At 37.3% G+C, this 19,229-nt stretch overlaps 2 protein-coding genes across 3 annotated transcripts in view; one reads left to right on the top strand and one right to left on the bottom strand.

Annotated features, from left to right (window-relative positions):
* The first annotated feature begins 862 nt into the window (after positions 1 to 862).
* On the top strand, positions 863 to 9,503 carry AKAP14 (A-kinase anchoring protein 14). Its single transcript, XM_025046217.1, is given in 4 exon segments — positions 863 to 1,165; positions 6,498 to 6,677; positions 8,833 to 8,885; positions 9,404 to 9,503. Coding segments are annotated over 4 exon segments (636 nt in total).
* A 64-nt stretch (positions 9,504 to 9,567) lies between these two features.
* Positions 9,568 to 19,229, bottom strand: part of NKAP (NFKB activating protein) — a 17,198-nt gene continuing 7,536 nt past the window's right edge. The window contains exons 5-9 of one of the 2 annotated variants that reach the window (XM_006904683.3): positions 18,269 to 18,332; positions 16,956 to 17,065; positions 16,782 to 16,857; positions 15,604 to 15,753; positions 9,568 to 12,525 (exon numbers count right to left, since the gene is read on the bottom strand). In XM_006904683.3, the coding sequence (XP_006904745.1) occupies positions 12,351 to 12,525; positions 15,604 to 15,753; positions 16,782 to 16,857; positions 16,956 to 17,065; positions 18,269 to 18,332 (575 nt within the window). In that variant the 3' untranslated portion in view covers positions 9,568 to 12,350. The remainder of the gene's footprint in view (positions 12,526 to 15,603; positions 15,754 to 16,781; positions 16,858 to 16,955; positions 17,066 to 18,268; positions 18,333 to 19,229) is intronic. The other variant, XM_015589432.2, reaches the window with a different exon arrangement.

Raw genomic sequence — 19,229 nt, 5'->3', positions numbered from 1 at the left:
CTCAAGGGAAAAGATGGAAAAAAATGATGGAAAATGTGCAAAGGCTCCTAGCTCTGTGATGAACCCTTCACAGCACTGATAAATCTAATTTTCACAGCCTCAGTAGATGTTAAAGGCATTTGGAAAATATGAACTATAAGTTATGATGACCACCTTACTAAAACAGTAGCAGACAAATATTTTCTTGATATGATAAATCTCAAGCCATAAACCAGCATCATATTTATAGGTGTAACACCAGAAAGCATACCCATTGAAGTTAGACACAAAAGGAGGATGCTCCTTATTTCCACTGTCACTTAACGTTTTTCTGGAAGTGTTAACCAAAGCTAATACTTAAATATTTTCGGGAAAAATAAGATGGTAAAAAATGATAGTTTCTGGTAGACGATGTAATAGTCTACCTGGAAAATCTAAGAGTAAAACCTGAAAAACCAACCCCTCCTATGCTGTATTGCCTTTAATCATTTTAATTCACTTTATCTGTAAAGAGTCATGTGTCCTTAGTCCTCGAAAGCAGGGTTTGAGGTTCTATTAGACTCAACTAGAAATCAGTATTGTTAGAATGCCAAAGAAGTTATGAATCATTCTACTACATCTTGACTTAAGTCTTCATGGTTATGAGAATCTGGAAATCCTAGGTTTTCAGGAAAAGTAGATCTCAGCAGCCAGGCACAAAGGGTAAATGGTGAAGCCTCACTCCTACCCTAACCCCTAATCCCTTCCCTAGAAGAAACAACTGTTTCCTGTCTCTTGTGATTCTTCAAGAGATAGTCTGTACTTACAGGAATGTGTACATGCATACGTGCACACACACATGCAAAAGTTAACTTTTTGAGTTTCTTTTTCCAGGCAAAAGAAAATGAATAAGACTAAAAGTGTCAGATTTCGGGAGACAATAGATGTGTATATTTGTTCTTCATGCGACACAATCGATACAGAAGATGACAGCGATTTGAGTGAACTAGCTCTAAATTTAGCTCAGAGGGCCATCGCCGCTGCTATTAACACTGTGGAAGGTAGTAATCCTGCTTGGGTGCCTAAAGGACTGTCTCCTATGTCACACTACCAGGCAACTAACAAATTTACACCTTGTTTGCAGAAGAACGCGCCATCAAAAATATCAAATGGATCACACACGGTGAATTCACAGCAGAAAGGGGCCGTAAACAAATTGAGGAATTTGTTTTGGTAAGTTAGTTGACCACCCCACCGTGGCATACAAGGGCGAAGAACAATAAAAAGGCGCTTGTTTGATGAAAAGTTTGAAGCCCAGAATCCCTAGGAGATGATATCAAAGGCTTTTAGATGTCCTCATCTGGGTTCCAAAATCAAGATAGGATAGTCTTTGAAGGTGAAAAGCACAATCGTGTTTCCCTGTGTTTGGATCATCCTAACCTTACATTTTCCTAGGAAAATCTGATATTCTCAGTAAAGCAACTTTCCTATCTGGTGCTCTAAATGGGGGCCTAATGCCATAAGGAGAGAGTTGCTTCTTCCAAACAAGAGTTCTTCATCAGCAACTTTAGAATGCTCATATTAACAGAGGGGATACAGATGGATCAAAAGTCTTTTTGTTGTAGCTTTGGAACGTATTGCCCGCATACTTAGGTGCACATGCCTGTGAATTTATTTTTCTTTTCCTCCTGTGCCTGGCTCTGACCCTATTCATGTGGTTCTACCTGGCAGCTCTGGTGAAAAGGCCCTGGGTTGCTTTGCATAACTTGCAGGTAGATTAAGAATAATGACTTGAAATCCCCACTCACTGTATTTCCTCGGATGAGAAACCAGTTGAAATTGGTGTAGGCGGACTCCCACCCCTGGGAGAAGTTTCCTGCTGTCTCTGGTCCTCTGGCCAGCCTATCAAAGCTCACAGCCCTAAGGGCCCTGGGCAGCCCTGGTCAGGTGAGAATGAGGAAAAGCCAGAGATTTTTGGCTCCACACCCTCCATTTATACTCCACTGGGCACAATGAACCTTTCTCATTAGAAGGAATATCCAGAGTATAGTGAGGATGAATGGTACAAAGTACTAGTTACTCTTGGATCTTCCTGCTTTGGAACGTCTCTCCATTTGGGGTTGGGCAAAAGTCCCTGCCTCCTGCAACCCAGGATTTATGAATCAGGCTGGAATGGGGCACAGAACAAGCAGGAAAAATTTCCCCTGCAAATCTTACTGGTTATTCTGAATAAAAGGCTAAAGAAAGTCCTGACAATGGCCTACAGTTCCCAACATGATCTGAGTACCCCCATCCCTCCCAACTTACTGCTCAGACTCCATCACCTACTGCCTTCTCCATTTTCACCATTCTCACTACAGCCACACGTGTTTCCTTGCATTTCAACTGTCAGGTATATACCTAGCTCAGGGCCTTTACACTTGCTGTTCCTTCTGCCTGGAACACTCTCCCCTGAGATCTATTCTTACGGTTCATGCCTTACCTCTCTTCAGATCTTTGCTAAGATGCCACCTGCTCATTGAGGCCTTTCTTAGCTACCTCATCTAAAATTGCAACCCTCTCTCCTTCTCTAATTTAGTTTTACTTTAGCACTTAGCTCTACCTGAGATACTAGAGTTTACTTATTTATACCATTGCTTTTATCCCGCCACCAGATCATATGGTCCATGAGGGCAGAGACTTGTGTTCATTTTTCTGTCCCAAGCCTCCAGAAAGGTCAGGTGCTCTATAAATATGTGTTAAATACACAAACGGATTTATTCTTTCATAGATGAAGAGCTTACATACTTTGTAGGTTGTTGTGTGGATAGAGATGATTAGAAAGTAGAAGGTGATTGAAAGCTAAAAGCTCTATATAACTCTTTACATCAAATCACCCTGTTCCCAACCCCACTAATACAGCAAGTCCTAGAAGTGAAGTCTACCATCTAAGTGCCAGGCATTTCTAATGAAGAGCTTTCTCAAGCTTATTGCAGATTTCCCAGAGTCCACCGTACACCAAATTAGGAGTTACTATTGGCAAATTTGGAGTTACTATTTATTGTGCCAAGCACTGCTAAGCATTTCATGTGCATTCTCTCATTTAATCCTCACAACAAACCTTAGCGTAGGTATGTTTGACAGATAAAGAACCTTGAGGCTCAGAGAAGTTGGGCAGTATGTCCAAGGTCTTCCTGTTTAAGCAGCAAAATGAAGTTTTGATCATAAGTCTGTCTGATATACTTTTCCACCAGAGTAGGAAAAAGGACTTTTTAAAAAAAATTAATTAAGTTTATTGGGGTAACACTGGTTAATACAATTATATAATTTTCAGGTGTACATTATCATTTGACATCTGTATATCCTATTGTTTACCACCCAAAGCCCAGTTTCCTTCAGCTACCATATATTTTATCCCATTTACCTGCCTCTCCCTCCTCCTACCCCCCTATATTTAACCCCCTTTATCACATCGACCTCCCATCTCCTCCCCTGCCCCACTAGTAACCAATACTCTATAGTCCTATGGTAACCACTAGTCTATTCTCCATGTCCAGGAGTCTCTGTTTGTTTGTCCTGTTTCTTTGCTGCTTTTAGGTTTATATCCCACATATAAGTGATATCATGAGATTTTCCGCTATTTTTGTCAGGCTTATTTCACTTAGCATGATTACCTCGAGGTCAATCCATGTTATCACAAATGGCAGTATTTCAGCTCTTCTTATGGCTGAGTAATATTCCATCGTATATATGTACCACAGCTTCTTTAGCCAATCATCTATCACAGGATACTTCGGTGGCTTCCATGTCCTGGCCACTGTGAATAATGCTGCTATGAACATCGGTGTGCAAATATCTTTTTGAATATGGGTTTTCAAGTCTTTGGGGTAAACACCCAGTAGAGGGATTGCTGGATCATATGGTGGATCAATTCTTATTTTTTTGAGGAACCTCCATGCTGCTTTCCATAGTGGCTGTATGGAAATTTGCAGTCCCACCAGCAGTGTATGAGGGTTCCTTTTTCTCCGCATCCTCTCCAACATTTGTTATTACTTGTCCTGTTGATTATAGCTATTCTAACGGGTGTGAGATGGTATCTCATTGTGATTTTGATTTGAATTTCCCTAATAGCTAGCAATGTTAAGCATCTTTTCATATATGTGTTGGCCATTTGTATATCCTCTAGGGAGAGGTGTCTGTTCAGGTCCTCTGCCCATTTTCGATTGGATCATTTGTTTTTTTTTGTTGTTATTGAGTTGTATGAGTTCTTTGTATATTTTGGATATTAGGCTCTTATCGGAGGTGTTGCTTGCAAATATATTTTCCCATTCGGACGGTTGTCTCTTCTTTTGCTGAGCAGAAGCTTTTTAGTTTGATGTAGTCCCATTCATTTATTTTTGCTTTTACTTCCCTTGCTTTTGAGATCAAATTCATAAAATCCTCTTTAAGTCCAAGGTCCCTGAGTTTAGTTCCTGTTTTCTTCTATGCATTTTATTGGGAAAAAGGACTTTTTGATGGCAAAAATCATAAAGAGTTTACTATCAATGAAAAATGGAAATTCAAAAGATTTTAAGGTATTGCAGTGTGGATCAAACCTGATGTAAGAAGGCTTGTGTGTTTGTGGGGAGGGAATAGGTATACTTATACATTGCCAGTGGGCACAATAATTGGTTTATTCTCTTCAGAAACACAATTCGGCAACAAGAATATACAAATAAGTTCTTTATGAGAGAAAAATTGGAAAATTCCCACTGCCTAACACACAGTTAAAATTATTTTATAATAAAAATAAAGAATTGTTATTAAAAAAACCCCAGTGAACAAAAAGACACAAAGTAGAAAATGAAAGTTACCCCTACACCCCCATAATGCCCATTTCTATTTCCTCAAAGATCATTTACCATTGATAACAGTTTTGTGCATATAGTTCTAGATGCCTGTTGATTCTGAGCATCCAATAACATATAATGGGCTAAGCCATCCATGATAGAGTAGCACAATAAGATACTGTTTCCTCAGAGTGAGGATATGAAGCAACATTGTGTAAAAATTACAAAACACGTTGGAGCTACATGAAAGTCAGCTGCTTGCACAACGATAAAAAAGGAAGAAATTGCCTGATGGAGATAGTTGAATTTGAGGTGTCTAAGGCTGCCTCAGTTCACAAAAGAAAAAAAAAAAACACTGACACCAAGTTGAGAGGGAGAAAATCTTAGCACTGATGCATCCAGTGAGGCAGAGAGAGAACTGAGCTGGCTACTCAGAAAACCTGGGTTCCTGTCTCCTCTGTTGTGTTGGACTGTCCTTACCCATTTCTAGGCCCCTGTATCCTCATCTATAAAGTAAGGGGCTTCATTAGATGATCTCTAGGGACCATTCAAATGCTACGAAGTCTGTGATTATGTGGCAGATTAACTATTAGGGCTGACAAAATACATCAAATAATACAGAAAGGTTAGAAAAAAGGTATGCTTCTATGGGCTTCATGAGCTTGACTGTTGGACTTCTTCCTTAAAAGGAATAATGGTCTCTATAGGAAGACACAGTCCCTGATCTCAAGGAATCTAGAATCTGGTGCTCCTCTCTGGCTAACTGAAAGAGCCAATCGGATAGAAGGTTGAAATAAAGTAAGCTGAGGCAGAAGGCTAGCCTGCTTCTTTTTATTTTAAAGGGAGGCCTGAAATCTTTTTACCATCTTCTGCCACACTCCCTGTGCACATCACTGGGCTTGTTAGACAATCCCACTTCCTTCTGTGGACCTTCATCTTAATTCAAGATCTTTTTTTTTTTTTTTTTTTTTCTGTACGCGCTCTATCATTATTTTGTTTATATGGAAATGACTCGTGAGCTGCCTGTGCCATAAAAGCCAGCCCAAGGGGGTCCAGTTGAATTGAACTTGAATATCTATAGCATTTCTGGCCCTGTGCTAAGAATCAGGGCTGCATTATGACTTCTGTGGACCCTAGGTGCTGGTAAGATTTGTGCTTAGGAGGGAAAGCTTCTCCAAGGGTGTAGACAGGGATCTGAGAGATCTGGATGATCCTATTGCCGGACTCATTCCTTTTCTGACATTATATACCATCTATGGCTGCAATTAAGTGAGTTTGGTTTTCAACAGCAGTTTGTAAAATCAGCCTCATTACTTTCTAGTCACACCTTGAGGTCTCCCAGAGAGGAGTGAGCAGACCACATGTTCTAATCACTAATTATTTTTCAATTAACTAAACTTGCCTCTCAAGTAAGGGTCTGGAAGGAAGTGAGTGTGTATGTATTTGTGGTGTCTATGTACCCACACACATTTGAGCATGTGCCTCTACAGTACAAAGCCCAATCTCAAGTGATGTTTGCATTAGTCATTCATTTAATTTCAGCTCCACCTCTTATCTCCTCCACTGTGGAGATAATTGGGAGTTGACTCTAGTTTGAATCCCAATCAAAAATGTTAGAAATGGACTCCAGAAGCAGAGCTATAAACTCCACTGTTGTGTGCTGCCTTTATCCAGAGGATTTAAACAGAAGTCTGCTTGTTTTTCTCTGTGTGCTCTTTTTCTATTAAACAGACTTGGGAGTATCAAGACCGCTGGGTGCACTACACAAAGTTGATAGAGACAAAAGATGTGGTACACAGCTTCCACTACATCTACTCTGTACGCTGGAGCATCCCAACCGCTAACACACCCACGGCACTAGGCTCTGCCTCTGCCTTCTTCACTATCAAGTTCAACAAAAACAAACCTCCGGTAAGCTCTTCCTTTCCTGCCTGCTCCCTTTGATAAGACTTCAATGAGAATAGAGACTTCTCTTGTCAAGATCATTGATGACCCTTTCTTTGTAAAACATAATAGTCATATTTCTGTCCTCATCCTGCTTGGCCTGTCTGCAGCACTTGCCATAGCTGATCACTCCTTTCTCTATGAAACATTCTGTTTGCCTTCTAGGACAACATACTGTCCTGGTTTTTCTCCTGCTTCATTGACCGTTCCTTCTCAGTCTCTACTGGTTTCTCCTCCCACTAACCTCTTTGTATTAGAATGTCACAAAATGTGGGTCTTGGACCTCTTCTCTATACTCGCTGCCTTGATGATCATATCCCGTCTCCTGGCTTTAAATGCCACCTCTAGTTTATGAGCCCCAAATTTATATCTCCAGCTCAGACCTCTGCCACTTGCAGGTTTAAGAAACCTCACTTATTGTAACCAGAATTGAACTTCCAATTTCCCCTTCTAAAGCTGACCTGCAGTCTCCCTCATCTCAGCCGATGGCCAAAATCTTTGGCATCATCCTTGACTCTCTCACATCCTTCATTGAATCCATTAGGAAATCCTGTTGGCCCTACTTTCAAAAATAGGCCCTGAATCTAACAATTTCTTACCATTCCAGTTCGACCACCACCATCGTCTCTTACCAAGATGATTTCCATAGCCTTCTAACTGGTTCCTCTGCTTCCACCCTTGCCCTCATCATGTAATGAATTTATGTCACTCCTCTGTTTAAATACTTTCCAGCATGTTTCTTGAACTCCACTGGGGATCTTGTTAAAAGGAAGATTCTGATTCAGCAGGTCTGGGGTAGGGCTTGAGATTCTGCATTGCTAAGAAGCTCCCAGACCAGGCAGATGCTGCTGGTCCACAGACTACACTTTCTGAGTAGTAAGGGCCAAAAGACCTTGTGTGCTCTGGTCCCTTGTTATTTGTTTTCCCTGCTCTCACCTCCTACACAGCACTTTCTCCCCGCTCCCACCTGCCAATGCTTTTGCTTTTTTTCTGTAACATTTTATCAACTTCTGATATTCTATATAATTTATTATCTTGTTAGTGTCTTCTCGCCCTACCAGAATGTAAGTTCCATGAAGGCACAAATTTTTATCTTGCTGAAAAACAAGGGCTGGCAAATAGTAGGCACTCATTAAATACTTGAAGGAATGATTGCTTGTAGTCACTAGATAGACCATGAATATGAAATATGTTGATCGCTGGTAAGAAAAGAGTCAAAATAACATCCATGAATCCAGGCATAGGGTTCTCAGAGGAGCAATGTTGATACCAAACATAATGCCTAGAACACAGCAGACATAAAAATATCATATCCCCTTTGTTTTTCATCCTTTCACAAGTTATTTGAGCCTTTGCCTGACTCTAAGGCTTTATATATGACCACATAATGAGTCAACTATATCCTGTATTTGTCCTATCCTAGTATAAACTTATCTATTCAGAGATTTTGGGACCCAGAGTAATCTAAGGAGGTAAAATACATGGTGCTCTCACTTCTCCTGGTCATACATCCCACCATCAGCTGTCTTGTTAACTGGCAAGGTTAGAGATCAGAATGTTAGGCTTGTGGAGGTAATCAAGACCATAAACCAGTGACCATACAAATAGAGAGCTTGAGAAAAGGGCTTTTGCTCAGAATTCTCAGTGTAATTCTGGAGGGGCAAATGGGTGGTAACCATTCAGACAATATTACAACCTACATTTTATGCTGCTTTAAAAATGTTTTCGAACTTTGTTCATCTATATTACTTCATTCTTATGCCATTCCTGTCGGTTGAGTAAACTGGAGCATGTAAAGAAGGTAAAATGACTTACTCAAGCTCCTGTTAATGAGGAACACAAGCCTCTCCTACTTGTTTCCAGTTCTTTGGCGATTCCTTACCTGATCTTAGCCAAAAGGCTGAGAAGCGATGCCTTGGTGATTCTTAAGGTATTCGTTGCCAAAAAGATCTTTTGGAGGACAGAGGTTTGAAGTGACAAAGAACTACCACCTACAGACTCCCAATTCACAAGGAAGATGAATTCTAGAAATTTAAGAGTATATATGGACAAGTGTAGGAATAGGAGGAATCATGAGTTGGTATGACTGGTCTGGACTGACCATTGTTCTTTTCTTTCTTAGGATGCACCCGTTGATGTCTCTTTTATCTTTGAGGGCCAGTCATTAGTTCACAGGTAATGAACACTTGGAGACTTATTTTAACACGGTGGTGGAAAAAGGTCATTATACTCTGGGAATCCAGCAAGTCCACAGCCACAGATAATTCACATAACAGTCACTTTTCTCCTTTGGGCCACCTACCTCATTAGGATTGATTGAAAGGAGGATTCTGCCATTGTTCTAGAATTTTTTTAGTGTCTCATTTTTCGATGATTAGAAACTTGGGGATTAGTTGCTGGAGTAGGATGGGGGCAAAGCGGGTCACATCTGTTGTTTCTATGGGAAAATTCACAATTATATGGAATTAAATCATGTATAATAATCCCTTTTGTTTAGCAACTCTTAAAGAATCTTTACATATAAACTCACTATTTTATTGATTGGGCCTAAGGAATAGATAGAGACAGACTTTCCCCTCTACTCTCAAAAAGCTTTTTGCTCACTAGGAATATAAGAGTAAACAGGGAATCGATCGCTGGCTCAGTGTTTTATTTTAAAAGCTTTTGGTGTGTTTGTTTTTCTTTCTCTACAGACCAGGAAAGACTCGCTTTCGAGAAAAATGGACGAGGGACCTTGTTGAGGCCAAACATATTTTAATGGAGTCAAATCCCTTCTAATTCAATTATGTCTGATTCTTACTGAATGTTTTAGGATTGGATTTCTAATCAGAATGTATTAAAAATACGACACTGCACATCAAACCACAGAATATTTATTGAATAATAAACATGTGGCACACAATCCAGCTGTATTTATTTTGCATTCATTAATTTTCCATTTGGCAACTTACATCACGCTAGCAGAGTAACCAGTAAGTTCTATTTTCTAAAAGGTTTTTTCCACCACTATCTGCATCATTCAGAGTCTTACAGATATAGAAGCTGAGTTTAGAGACCTGCTAAAATTCACCTGTCAGACCAACTGAGACTGGCACTTTGGCTGTTTGTTTCCCCATCTGAGCCTAAGTCTCCACCCAGACACCCCTCTTTATGGCACAACTGGGGAACAGAAAAATGGTAACAGTTCTACGGCTCGTAATATAACCAATCTGAAGGGTTTCTCTACTAACAGATCCCTTCGTTTACTGCAAATTTAGCCCCATCATTAAACAATACATTCTGGAACTCTGAAGCCTGGAATGCTGCCTGCCACAATACATCATCACGACCTTGATGGCAGGAAGGTGGCTTGAGGACTGGGGGCAATGAAATAAGGAAGGCTCAGTCACCACCCTTACTTATTTCTTGTCTTCTTCCCATCCTCACACCAGATTATCACTTGTTCCTACCATCCCTGTGAGGCTGTCTTGCCTGGCTGCAAAGTTTTAAAACACCAAAGACAGAATTACATTATGAGTGATTACTTACTGGTACATCAGAATACATATTCACATAGACAAGCACTGGAAGGGAACACAGAATCCTAAAGACAATTGATGTGGTAAGACAATGGATAATTTTTCTTTCTTCTTTTTTTAACTGTTACATTTATGCAATAAATAAATAAAAGGGGGAAAAATCTTAGAGCAATAGGCGAGGAGGTAGGAAACTAGGTAAGTCTCCTTGAAGAATAACAGATAGAGCATTTCAAATACAATAACCCTCCTATTAGACTTGTGGCTCACGTAATTAAACAGTTTGAAGCAGTAACTCTCATGTACTGAAAATAAAATACTTTAAGCTCTTTCATTCTTCTTCCTTTTTCCAAAGAATATGTTACTGAAGCTGTTCTTTGGCAGATCTTTTCTGAAAAATTATTGATGAATGAAATGAATTAATATATATATTTTTTTACTTGACAAGCATTTGTTGAGTATTTACTCTGTGGAGGAGACAGGCAAATCCAATGAAAATCAACAATATTCATATATCACAAAATCGTTGCATTTAAATTACCTTGCCTACTGAAAACAGGAGAACAAATTCATTCAGTCTCCAGGAGCCAATAACAATAATTTTCTTAGAGAGCAAATTCTTAAATGGTGATTATAAATTTAGGTTTTATTACACAGGGAAGTAGATGGATTAACACTCACAAATTGGGGACCTAGTTTCCTTTTAACTTTTAGGAATAATAGATTTCTTAGGCTAGGCAGCAATGATAATACATAGAAATCAGTTCAAATTCAAGGGTCCTAACTGTTACATGTCAACTGGCTGTTTAGTTCATTAGTTATGAGTTAAAGGTAGACATTTTCCTAGAACGTGTGCTAAATAGTAAACTTCTGATCTATGCTTTAAAATTTGACTGCCTTATTTTAAAACTTTGAAAAAACCCACTTTAAACTATTATAAGTAGAGAGGAGAGGGCATTTTATAACAGCAGAGTCAGAATTTCCCCATAACCCAGGTAATTAAAATTTATGCTAGGCACATAATAATAATGCAGCTCAAAACAAAGACAACCAGAACTTCCACTGTCCCCTCCCCCTTTCACTCTTGTGACCTAACAACTAAAATTGAACAAAATGAAAAAGATCATGATCTCACAGTCCCAGAATATTCCATTTCTCCCAAACTTAAAAGTCAATAGTAGGCATAAAAAAGTTAAAGATTAAACTGAATGACAGATGTAAAAAATAAACTGAAAACTTTAACAATGTTTATAATAAAATCTGCCTATTACATACAGGACGGACAAAAATGTTTAATATCATTTTAGCTTCATCCGCATGAAACAGGTAAGTTAAAACATGATTCATTATATTTTTCCCTATTAAACTCCTGATCACAGTTGACTCCCATTCATTTCTAGTATTAAAATTATGATCTAAGCACAGCTTAGATGGAAATAATGTACTTACATTGGCACAACAGACTTTCCAATAGTTTAAATTCGAAAAAACACATTTTTAAGTAACCTATTAAGAATTTTTAAAACTCATGTTCACATTTCAATTCAACAAGTCTGTGGGATAGTTTTTCTTTTTGGTTTGTTGGTTTTGGGGCACAGGTAGGAGATAAAACTGAAATACATGATTTCCGGTGCAGATTATATATTGTATACTACAAGTCAATCTTCAAATTCCAGATTTGCTTTTTTCAGCAATACCTTCATTTTGTTAACAAAACTGGCCTCCTGTATGTTTCTATCAAGTCCATTTATGACACATCCAATATAGAGGAATGATAATTTCCCACAAGTTCATTTGGGGGGTGTGTCATGTCGAGCTAAGAGCAGCACTGTCCCATGATATGAGAGTTAAGTTTCTTATCTCACTGACACTTTCTCTCAATGTCACCTCCCCCAATACAGTAGGATTTCATTCATAATTTGGATGTTTAAACCAGGAAATTTTATGGTCAATCCAAAATAACCCAAAGAACTTGCTAAAGTTATATTGAAGGACTGAAAGAATTAAATAGAAGGCACAGTAGCACTGTAAAGCTTTTCCAGATCAAAATCTTTTTGTATGTATATATGGAACCGAGACTTTCTTTTATGTTGTTAAAAACGTCTGCCGAACAATCCAAAACTCCTTATTTGTCATCTTTCCCTTTAGTTTTTCTGTATACCATCTCTCGAAAACTGGCCAGAATCTTGTTTTCTCTCTTTCGTCTCTCTTCTTGGTTAAAGGATGCAAGAGCTCTCTTCTCATCGGCACTATAGATCTGGTTCTCTTTTCGCAGTCGCACAGCCTCCATTCGGCGATGCCTGGAGATAATTTTATTTTGAGCTTAATTTCTCAGCAATTATTCTCATAGTACTTCCTCACTCATCCTTTCTTAATATAGAGTGGTCTAGTTAAGAAGCTGACAAATAGAAATTGTTTTTGTAATGAGTTTGATTTTTCAAAAGATCATTTGTTTTATCTGCTGTGTCCTTTATTTTTAGTATTCAAATAATGACCTGATGTTCTGTCAATATCGTGACTGTTATTAATTTCTAATACAGCATCAGTCTAGTTCTGTTGTTTCCAGTAGAACAACCAGAAACAGGCAAATTATTAAACTTCCTAGGTGATGTGCAATTTGCCTTTGTGGAATTGATAATAAGATAAAGATTTAAGTTGTCATCAATGAAGTGGAACTTCTTCAAGGTTCAAATTTGTTGCACAACCAAAAGAACTAAGTCTCAATTCACAATTGAATTTAACTCCTTAGAATCCAGTAGCAGCTCAAAGAAAAGAAGGAATTTAGCACAAGAGTCAAATCAGGAAAGTACAGGGGCAGAGGCAAAAAGAAACTATTACATCATCTTCAAAAGGTCGCTTATTTAGAGGAAAAACTTCATGAAAACCTGCCTCTTTTATGTATATGTACCCAATCCTATACAATCAGTTCAAGATGAAGTTTGAGCTATGTCTAGAAAAATAGAGAAGAGTGAGTGAGAAGAAGGGGAGAATCATTTCAGGTTAGTGTGAAGGTGGGGGAATGGCATGATGGAGAGTCAAGGAGATGACAATGTATTTAGGTTGCTCAGGGTACAGTGAGTAGTTTATCTGGAACAAGAAGTGCTATGTAAATGATGCTGTAATAAACCTCTATGTACACGTCTCCTAGTACATGGGAAAGATTTTCTTTTGGATATCTAGGTATGGAGTTGCTGGGTCATAAAAGTATATGAATGCTCAACTTTCCAAGATAATGTCAGACTGTTTTCCAAAGTGGTTGGACCAATCTGTACTACTATTAGTAATATTTAAGAGATCCTGTACATCCATATCCTCTCAAGTGCTTGTTATTGTCAGAACTTTGAACTTTTATCTATCAAATGGATGTAAAATGGTATTTCAGTACGTTCTAAATTTCCATTTCCAATGACAATGAACATCTTTTTATGTACGTATAGTCCATATATATTTTTCTGACAAATGCCTGTTGGTGTCATTTTCCCACTTTTTTGGGGGGTTATTTACAGATATTCTTTAAATATTTTCAATGCTAACTCTTTAACAGTTGTGTGTATTGTATGATCTTATCCTAGCTTGGAACTTGTCTTTTTACTTATTTTAAGATGTCTTTTGATGAACAAAAGTTCTTACTTTTAACCTAGGCAAATATATCAATATTTTATTGTATGGTTACTGCATTTTTAAAATCTCTTTTAAGAAATGCTTCCTCCACCCCAAGATCTAATAGAGGCATGCTCATATTTTATACTGAGTGCTAAAGGACATTTAAGTCCTTAATCTAGCTACATTAATTTTTAAATATGGGGATATAATCAGGGTTCTAATTTCATCTTTTTCCATATGAATAATGATTCTTTTCCTGATCCATTTACTAAATAGTTTCTTTCTTCCCCAGTGGTATGATATGCCATTTCTTTCAAATATCTAAATTCCACAGACGTATGGCTCTGTCCCTGGGCTCTGTATTCCATTGAACAATACATTTGTTCCTCCACACTTTCTAAACTGTTATAAGCTTCACAGTAAGTCTTTATATCCGGCGGGGCGAATCTCATCTTCTTGCTCTTCCTCTTCAGAAGTGACCTGGCTATTCTTGGCCCTCTAGTCTAACATATAAATTTTAGAACCATCTAATTAAGTTTCATGAAACACTCTGTTTTGATTTAGATTGGAACTGCACTGAATCTACAGATCAATATGGGAAGAACTGGCAATTTTATGATATTACCTTTCTATCCGTGAACATAATATCTCTCCATTTATTTACGTTTTCTTTAATGTCTCTTAATGATGTTTTATAGTTTTCCCTGTAGAGGTCCTGGATATCTTTTGTTAACATTTATTCCTAAGTCCTTCATATTCCCTGATATGGTTATGTTGTTTTGTTTTTATTTAATTACATTTTCCAGTTGTTTGTTGCTGGTGCATAGAAATGCAACTGGTTTTTGTGTATTAACCTTATATCCAACCATTTGTTAAACCCTATTATTTATAATTTACCTGAAGATTCTTTAGGATTTTCTATGTAAACAATCATACCGTTCACAAAATGTTACAGTGTTATGTCCTCCTTTCCAATTCTTATGCCTCTATTTTTTTTTTTTTTTATCTTACTGTGCTGGTCATCAGATAATGTTTTCAAATGTTGGTCCTCAAAATTCCAAGGTTCTGGAGATGCTATAAATATTTGCCTCTAATTTTATTTTAAAATATTTATCTACTTTTAAAAGTTTATAGAGTTTTTAAAAATCCAAAATTCAGCTTGATTTTTTATATAGACACCCTATTCACTACCCTTGTTCTTTCTGGTACTTTGCTTTCTCTTCTCTAATTTTATATTCATTTCTCCATGCTGAACCTGGTGTCTGTCATAATCCTTTCCTGCTCTTCATTCTCAGAGTCCACAGAGAACTGGAGAGTTCATGTTCTGAGTCCACAGAAAATGAGAGGCAAACTCAGAAACCAGGAAACATTGCCTTACGAAAATGCTTTCTGAGTTGGTTCCATGGTGTAACGGTCAGCACTCTGAAAATGCTTTCCTAACTACTAGAAATTTCACATTCCTCATGGGGCAGTGATAAAAAGCTGAATTTACCTACATCATCCAGAGGATAAACTATCTGTACCAAAATATGAAATAAGGTACTGGAAAGACTGATTCTTTGATATAGCTGAGTCTGAGGCTGAGTTGCATACATACTTGGAATTTTAGACAACTATATTTATACCAATAAAAACCGATATTAAAACAATATTTATACTGTACTTTTCATTAGGAATGGTCACTCAGTGAAAATCAATCAACAAATATAATTCTGGCAGTGAGAAAGAAGGAAATGATTTAATCACAGAAACTGACTTTAATGCCAAGAACATACCTGCTACCACTCATTACATAACCTGAGCACTCAAATGATGCAATTTCTTCACTTGTCAAGCCAATTTCACCTCTTCGTGGGATTCGTTTTCCAGCTTTTACATATTCAGCCATAGCTGCACCTTCACCAGGTAACAGCGCATGACCATAGCTACAAAGCAATTCAGAATTCAGAAAGATTCATTATAAAAGACTCATCATCTAAAGAAAGTACAAAAATTCATTTATTCTCAGAAAACAGTAGGAATAACAGTTGCTAAGTGGCGGCATTCTGGGAAGCCAATATGATTTACTTCAATTTAATTAGTGAACAATGCAGTGACCTACATCCTTCAGAGGATAAACTATCTGTACCAAAATACGAAATAAAAAAAGATACTGGCAACCTAACCTAAAAATGTAGAGATACTTTGGAAGAACAAAAGAACCGATGTTAGTAAACAGACTCATATTTTACAATTACGATGAATTCATCCCTATAGGCACTGCCTTTACTGCTTCTGCCTTCCTTGAATTCCTTTCCCCTTTTCACTTAAAAAAAATACAGAAATAACATATCTCAAACTAATATACTTTTTAGACTTATAACCATTAATAACACTATATAGTAACAATTATCTATTAACTTTCATTCAAGGGGACTTTAAAAACTACCATTCCTTTATTCATCGACTGCTTCTTGAATATCTATTAAACTCAAAGCTTGTAATACAAATATAATCTCTGTTCTGGTGGAATTTACATATTAATAAATATATAACTGCAATAAAATGTAGGATATATAATACATTGCACAAAAGAAATAGAAAATGCTGCGAGGACTAAAAGATTAAAGAGGGATAGAAATCACACCTACTTGTGGAGGGGAGGTATTAGGAATCAGGACATACCTCTTCTTTTGAAAAGGGCTTTGAAGGATGGTAAGGATTTTAAGAAGAAGAAATTGAGGGTAGTGAAGAAAACAGGGCTGGGAAAAGAAGGGAAGGCATGGTGGGGGAAGAAATAAGGTAAATAAGACACTATGTGGGAAAGTGCAGAGTAAACACAGGGACGTTTTAGTTTAGCTCAGTTGGAATCTCAGGCATAAATAAGGGAGCAGAGGGAGATAAGCTTGGAAAGGAAGTGAGGGACATACTTTTGAGGAGGTACTTTAGATGTTGTAAATAAACTGTTACCTACTTCAAAGGTTTATCGTCTTGAGAGGCAAGTGTTTTTGGAGCCTCTGGGCCAATTAAATCTGAGGGTTCTTCAGGCTCTGCACAAAAGATGTTCAGAAACATATTCACATTTAGACTAATTGGTTAAATTAATGTTTTATCTGTTCTGAAGTCAAAGTCTATCAGAAGAACCTACTTGATCGATCCTTCCAGGGATTGTCCAGAAACTCCTCTTGGGAATCTTTAGAGCTTGAATCACTGGAATCTTTTCTGCTCTTTTTAGACTTCTTTTTCTTGTATTTCTTCCTGTAATGATTATGATTTGATACAAATTGACTTAATATTCCCATGTTAAAGGGCATATTGTTTTTTCAAGGCAATTTAAGACATTAAAATGATTTGAATTCTCAGCTTATTCAAACTTGTTAAAGAATAATTTTAATTAAAAAAATTTTCTAATTTAACCAAATCACAATTCACTATAAAAAAAGATCTCTAAAGGGAACAATGAAATACGGTTCTAATGCTATAGAAAGATAACAGAAATAAAGTGGTTTAAAAAACAGCTTCTACCAATTTGAGCATCAATAATTTTAAGTGTAATGGATTAAAAAGTATCAAACATGTATGAATACTTGGGTTCAGAATGATACTAGAATAACCGAACTCATTATTTTGAAAATTCATAAAACAAATAGTAAGCAATTATCCTGCCTTTCCTATACAAACTGTTCTTCAGGGTAACCAAATAGTTGATAAGGGTAGGTTTCGCTTATAGAATTATTCTACCTTAATAAATGAAGAAAGAAAGCCAGAATTAGACTATCACCATTTTGCAATCCCTAATGAAATAAGAGACCTAGGCAATTCATCAATGACTGTTAACATGAAAAGAGACAATCAGACATTATCTGCGTCCTGATGGAAGTACACAGCATCACCTATGAAGTATTCCTGCCAAAAACTCAAATCAAAACTCAAATCTGAATTAAGACTAGACCTAACTATCAATCTATAGGAAATACAGAGGACAAAGAACATTTTAAAAGGACACTGTAAAAATACAATCAGCAAAATCCATACTGCAGGGACCTCTATAAGACAAACGATTTGGTTTCTTCAACAAATAAATTCCAAAAACAAAAACAGAAGGGGAACCTATCTATTTAGAGATGTAAGAGACATGTCAATCAATCTCAATTTAGAGACATTATTTGGATTCTGATTTGAATAAACTGTAAAAAAATTGCTGAGAATTGATAAATTATTTTGTTAAATATTTTAGGTGTGATAACAGTAAAAGAATGCCTGTATTTTAGAGAAACATGCTGGTTTATGAATGAAATGATATCTGGAATAGGTTTCAAAATAATGAGGGGGGCAGTGGAGACAGCCTAAGAATTGGTAGTTTTCCAAGCTGACTGATGGTTACATGGGGGTTAATTTTACTATTTTATGTAATTTTATATATTTTTAAACTTTCCCATAATAAACATTGAAAAAACTGACGATCTGCGTTTCTTCTTCTTTTCCTTTTTCTTGGCTTTCTTTGCTCTCCTTTTTGTATCTTCGTCTACAAATTAAAGCACATTATAATTAAAAAAATTAACTCTAAACCTTCAATACTTTTGAGTAGATAAATATCCAATTGCTGTTCTATTTGTCATTACACAGAAATAAATTCATTCAAACATTTATTGCTACTTGTTATGAAAGGTGCCAGGCACTGGGGACACAACTTCAAGTCACAGTATTTAGTGATATAGGGCAGGGGTCCCTATATCAGCAAAGCAGGAGGTGAGCGGCGGGTGAGCTAGCGAAGCTTCATCTGTATTTGCAGCCACTCCCCAGCACTAGCATCACTACCTCAGCTCCACCACAGATCATCAGGCATTAAGATTCTCATAGGAGCATCGGTCCCTGGTGCCAAAAAAGTTTGGGGACCACTGATGTAGGGTATTACTATTAATTTTGTTGCTTAAGATAATAGTATTGTGATTAAGCAGGAAAATGTCATTTTTGAGAGATGAATACAGAAATATTTAGGGTGGCAGTGTGATATTTGTAATTTACTTTGACTATTTCAAGCAAAGAATCATATTTGAAACACATGTCAAAACACTAACAATTGTTAAAATCTAGGTAATAAGTATATACTATTATACCATTTCCTTTACTTTTCTTGAGTGTTTGAGTATTTTCATAATGGAAAGCGGGGGAAACCCTATGTATACATTTGGAGGATGCTTTCCAGGAGCTCAGTCTAATGGGGGAGACAGAGGTAAAGAGATAAAGAGAATCCAGAGTGACAGGGGAAGGCTGGGGTACTCTGGGCCTACAGAGGAGTCTCAAATGCAGGCTGATTTGGGGAGGGTATTTGAGGAATGGTTGACCAGGCAAGGGTGACTCTTAAGCTAGTTCTTTTTAAAATCAGTTTTACTACAAAAGTGATGCCGGCCCACTGTTGAAA

The sequence above is a fragment of the Pteropus alecto genome, unplaced genomic scaffold, assembly GCF_000325575.1.
Source record: "Pteropus alecto unplaced genomic scaffold, ASM32557v1 scaffold280, whole genome shotgun sequence".
In the NCBI taxonomy this organism is placed as follows: domain Eukaryota; kingdom Metazoa; phylum Chordata; class Mammalia; order Chiroptera; family Pteropodidae; genus Pteropus; species Pteropus alecto.
Note: the sequence above shows the minus strand (reverse complement) of the source record. Positions and strands in the feature narration are given on the sequence as shown.